This window comes from Odocoileus virginianus, chromosome 31 (genome assembly GCF_023699985.2).
Source record: "Odocoileus virginianus isolate 20LAN1187 ecotype Illinois chromosome 31, Ovbor_1.2, whole genome shotgun sequence".
Classification (NCBI taxonomy): domain Eukaryota; kingdom Metazoa; phylum Chordata; class Mammalia; order Artiodactyla; family Cervidae; genus Odocoileus; species Odocoileus virginianus.
Window position 1 is genome coordinate 43,413,191 of NC_069704.1, and position 5,019 is coordinate 43,418,209.

Below are 5,019 nucleotides of genomic sequence, written 5' to 3' on the forward strand. Positions count from 1 at the left end.
AGGAGCTTGGTGGGTTACAGTCCATGGAGTCAGAAAGAGTCTGACATGACTGAGCGACTAACACTTTCACTTCAAAGTTGTACTATCACTTATTAAGGGCTTCCCTAAAGCTCAGTTGGTAAAGAATCCGCCTGCAATGCAGGAGACCCCCGTTTGGTTCCTGGGTCAGGAAGATCTGCTGGAGAAAGGATAGGCTACCCACTCCAGTATTCTTGGGCTTCCCTTGTGGCTCAGCTGGTAAAGAATCCACCTGTAGTGAGGGAGATGTGGATTAGATCCCTAGATTTGGAAGATCCCCTGGAGAGGGGAAAGGCTACCTACTCCAGTATTCTGGCCTGGAGAATTCCATGGACTGTACAGTCCATGGCCTCCCAAAGAGTCAGACATGACTGAGTGACTTTTACTTTCACATCATTTATTAAACCAGCCATCTATTAATAGTTATCTGGGTGTTTTGGTAATATAAATCATGTTATAATAAACAAATTCTTTGAAATTAGTGAGTTAAAAGGTGTGGCTATTGTTTTAATAAGTAAAGATGACTGTTCTCTAATGAAATTGCACAAATTTACATTCTAATCTATAAATGTAGGAGAGTTGGGTAATTGTATATATTCTGGCCATTGTTGTGTATTACTGAAATATTTAATCTCTACCAACTTGTGAAGTGAAAAGTGGTGTCATTTTATTTTTTTTTTTTTTTCCTCTGGGTCGAGATGACGAGTTTTAATGACACAGCCAACACCCACAATCACACTTGGCTCTTCAGACAACTTCATCTTTGGGACTTGATACAAAGTAAACCAACACAGGGGAGCATGTGAGTGACATGGGCAATACTCCCACTTCCAGCAAGGGGGCAAGACATTTATGTTTCATTATCAAAGTACTTTTTTATTCTTCTCAAATAAAAACCTTAATTTGCTCTGACCTCCAAAATGGCTCTAATCCCAGGCCCCTATTTTCAAGAGATGTTCTTTTCCCGTGGGGCCAGTTTAAACAGAAGCCACTTCACCAGAGTAGCCTTTTCTGTCCCTCAGTAGTCTAATCTAGTTGTGATGTTTACAACCAGGTCTGTGCAGGCAGGGAACACATGAAACAGAGGACCGCTTTGGTGGTGCTGGTTTGAGTGCAGTTTCTTCACTGGATTTTGGTGACTGCTTCATGGATGGAGGTGGCCACGTACTCTAGATTTTTGGTGGTTAAGCCACACATGTTGATCCGACCACTCGGCAGCAGATAGATGTGCTTTTCATTGATTAGATACTCAACCTGCTTAGGGTTCAACCCGGTGAAGCTGAACATTCCAATCTGCTCTGTGATGTGGTTCCAGGTTCCCGGAGTCTTGAGGGCTTCTAATCGCGCCCTGAGCTCAGATCTCATGGTCAGAATGCGGTCTGCCATTGTCTTCACGTTACCTGTCCATTCATTAAAGAGCTCAGGATCAGACAGGGTACGTGCCACAATCCGTGCTCCCTGAGCCGGGGGATTGGACCATGTGATTCGCACGATCTTCTCCATCTGGGAAAGGACCCGCAGGATGCTATCTGGTTCTTTGGCAACCACCGTCAGATTCCCCACACGCTCATTGTAGAGCCCGAAGTTCTTGGAGAAGGACTGGGCACAGAAGAGCTCGAACCCTTCAGACACAAAATAGCGAACGGCCCAGGCGTCTTTCTCCAGGCTGCCAGATGCGAAGCCCTGATAGGCCGAGTCAAAGAAGGGGAACAGAAACCGGCGCTTCATGACGGAGGCGATCTGCTTCCACTGCTCCGGAGTCGGGTCAGTCCCAGTTGGGTTGTGCGCACAGGCATGGAGGACAAAGATGGAGAACTCGGGAGCTTTCTCCAAATCATTCAGGAAACCCTGGAGGTCCAGTCCTCTCTTCGCTGCATCCCAATAGTGATAGGACCGAATGTCTTTAAATCCAGCAGCAATAAAGACACCATTATGGTTCTCCCAGGTTGGTGAGGATACATAAACGGGCGTGTCCTTGTTGTTTGTTCCATTGTACCAGCGCTCTAAGAACTCAGCTCCGATTCGAAGTGCACCTGTTCCCCCCAAGCACTGCACACCTCCTACCCGCTTCTCTTGCAGAGCTGGGCTGTCATCCCCAAGGGCCAGGCGGGAAGCACAGGTTCGGAACTCTGCCAGGCCCAGGATGGGCAGATACTCATGGTTTATGCTGCTGTCGTTAGCAATCCTCTGCTCCACCTTCCTCACGACTGGCAAAACCCAGGGCTGGCTATCATCAGTGCGATAAGCTCCCACTCCTAGGTTGACCTTGCGGGGGTCCGGATCTTCCCGGAAGTCAGCAGTTAGCTTAAAGACAAGGACCGGCTGGGCCTGAGGAACCTCGGCAAAGATTGATGGAGGCGCCATAGCTAGAAAGCAGGAGTTGACTGAAAGCCTCCACCCAGCGCCTGGAGCCTCTCGGTCCGGTCTCGAAAAGTGGTGTCATTTTAATTTTCATTTAAAATAATAGATGGTCCAGTGTTTAAGACTCTGAGCTTTCACTATAGTGGGCAATAGTTTGACTCCTGATTGGGGAAGTAAGATTCCACAAGCTATGAGGTACAGCCAAAATGTAAAATAAAATGATAATAATATCAGCTACCTCTCATGGAGGACTTGCTATGTGTAGAGGATAAAAATTATAGGCCATATCTCTGATGAACATAGAAGCAAAAGCCCTCAATACTAGCAAGCCTAATTCAACCATACATTGAAAAAACTAAACACCATGAGCAAATGGAATTTATACCAGGATGTAAAAGCTAGTTGAACATACATAAATCAATCAATGTTAGAAACTATGTTAACAGAATAAAAATTGAAAACGATGTGATCATCCCAATAGATGCAGAAAAGACTTTTGACAGTTTAACTTCCACACCTGATAAAAACTCACAACAAGATAGGTCTAAAGGAACTTACCTAGCACAATAAAAATCATTTATAAAAAGTTCACAGAAACATCATAGTAACATCATAGACAATGAGGAAAAATTAAATCTTTTGCTTGTAAGATCCTGTTCAAGGCAAGGATGCCCACTCTCACCACTTTTATTCAACACACTACTGGGAGTACTAGCAAGGGCAATCAGACAAGAGAAAGAAAGAAAGATAATCAAATTAAAAAGAAAAAAGGAATTGATTCCTGTTTATGAAAATCAACATGCAAAAACATGTTGCATGTTTTTACAACAACAATAATATATCTGAAAAGGAAGTTAGAAAACTATCCCATTTATAATAGCATCAAAAACAATAAAATACTTAGGAATAAATTTAACCATGAAGATGAAAATCTGTACACTAAAAAATAAAACATTTATTAAGGAAATAGAATAATAGAAATAGTTAGAGAGATATCCTATGTATATGTATTAGAAAAGTTAGTATTATTCAAGTGGCCATACAACCCAAGCAGTATACAAACTAATACAATCCCTGTCAAAATTCCAATGGCATTTTTCACAGATACAGAATACCAATCCTAAAATTAATATGAAAGAACAAAAGAACCCAAATAATGAAACCAGTCTTGAGAAAAAAGAACAAAGTTGGAAGCAACACACTTCTAATTTCAAATTATACTACAAAGCTGTAGTAATCAAAACAGTAAGGTACTGGCATTAAAAACAATCACATAGACCAATAGAATTGGTTATAGAGCCCAGAAATAAACATAAAGCATTTACAGTCAACTAATTTTCAACAAGGGTACCAAGAATACACAATGGGGAAATGTTAACCTCTTTAATAAATAGCACTGTGAAAACTGGATGCCCACATGCAAGAGAATGAAATTTGACTCTTAGATCTCTCTCTCTCTCTCTTTCTCTCTCTCTCACACACATGCACACATCAAGTCAAAATGAACTGAAGACTAAATGTAACTATTAACCTTCTAAAAGAAACATAGAGAAAAACTTCCTTGACATTGGTTTTTGGCAATGACTTTTTTGGATATGACACCAAAAAGCACAAGCTACAAATGCCAAAATAAATTGTCTCTATCAGACTAAAAAGTTTCTGCATACAAAGAAAACAATTAACAAAATAAAAAGGCAACCTATAAATATTTGCAAGCCAGATATCTGATAAAAGGTTAATACCCAAAATATGTAAAGAACTCACAAACTAAACAGCAAATAAACAAAAACTGAAACCCAAAACAAACAGAAAAAACCCCCAAATAACCCAATTTTAAAAATGGGTAGAGGAACTGATGTTAGGGAGGCCTGGCGTTCTGCAGTCCATGGGGTTACAAAGAGTCGGATATGACTGAGTGACTGACTAAGAGGAACTGAATAGACATTTTTTCAAAAAGATGTACAAATGGTCACCAGCCATATGAAAAGATGTTCAATATCACTAATAACCAGGTAAATAAAGAGCAAGACTACAATGAGATATCATCTCAGACCTATCAGGATGGCTGTCACCAAAACACATGAGGTGAGAAGTGTTGGCAAGGATAGGGAACTTATGTAACTGTTGCTGGCAATGTAAATTAGTTCAGCTATTAGGGAAAAAGAACTATAGAGCTTCTTCAAATTGAATTGAACTACCACATGATCTTACAATCTCATTTCATCCTAAGGAAATAAAATCAGGTCTTTGAAGATACATCTGTGCTACCATTTCATTTAAGCATTATTCACAATAGCTAAGATATGGAAACAGCTTCAGTATCTGTTGATGGATGAATGGTTAAAGAATATGTAGATATATAATGGAATGTATTCAACCACGAGAAACCTGCCATTTGAGGCAACATGGATGAACCTGGAGGATACAACACTAAGTGAAGGAAGCCAAATAGAAAGAAAAACAATGCAAGATCTCACTTATACATGGAAGCTTAAAAAGTTGCATGATTAGAAGCAGAGAGTAGAATGTTAATTATCTTGGTGGTGGAAGTTGGAGAAGTGTTCAGATGTTAGTTACTGGGTGCAAAGTTTCTGTTCCATAGGATGAATAAATTCTAGAGAACCAATGTACAGCAGGTGA

At 40.5% G+C, this 5,019-nt stretch overlaps 1 protein-coding gene across 1 annotated transcript; it reads right to left on the reverse strand.

Annotated features, from left to right (window-relative positions):
- Positions 1 to 711: 711 nt before the first annotated feature.
- LOC139032481 (aspartate aminotransferase, cytoplasmic) lies at positions 712 to 2,439 on the reverse strand. Its single transcript, XM_070459714.1, has one exon. The coding sequence runs from the start codon at positions 2,380 to 2,382 to the stop codon at positions 1,141 to 1,143; it is 1,242 nt and encodes a 413-aa protein (XP_070315815.1). The 5' UTR covers positions 2,383 to 2,439; the 3' UTR covers positions 712 to 1,140.
- Between the last annotated feature and the right edge of the window lie 2,580 nt (positions 2,440 to 5,019).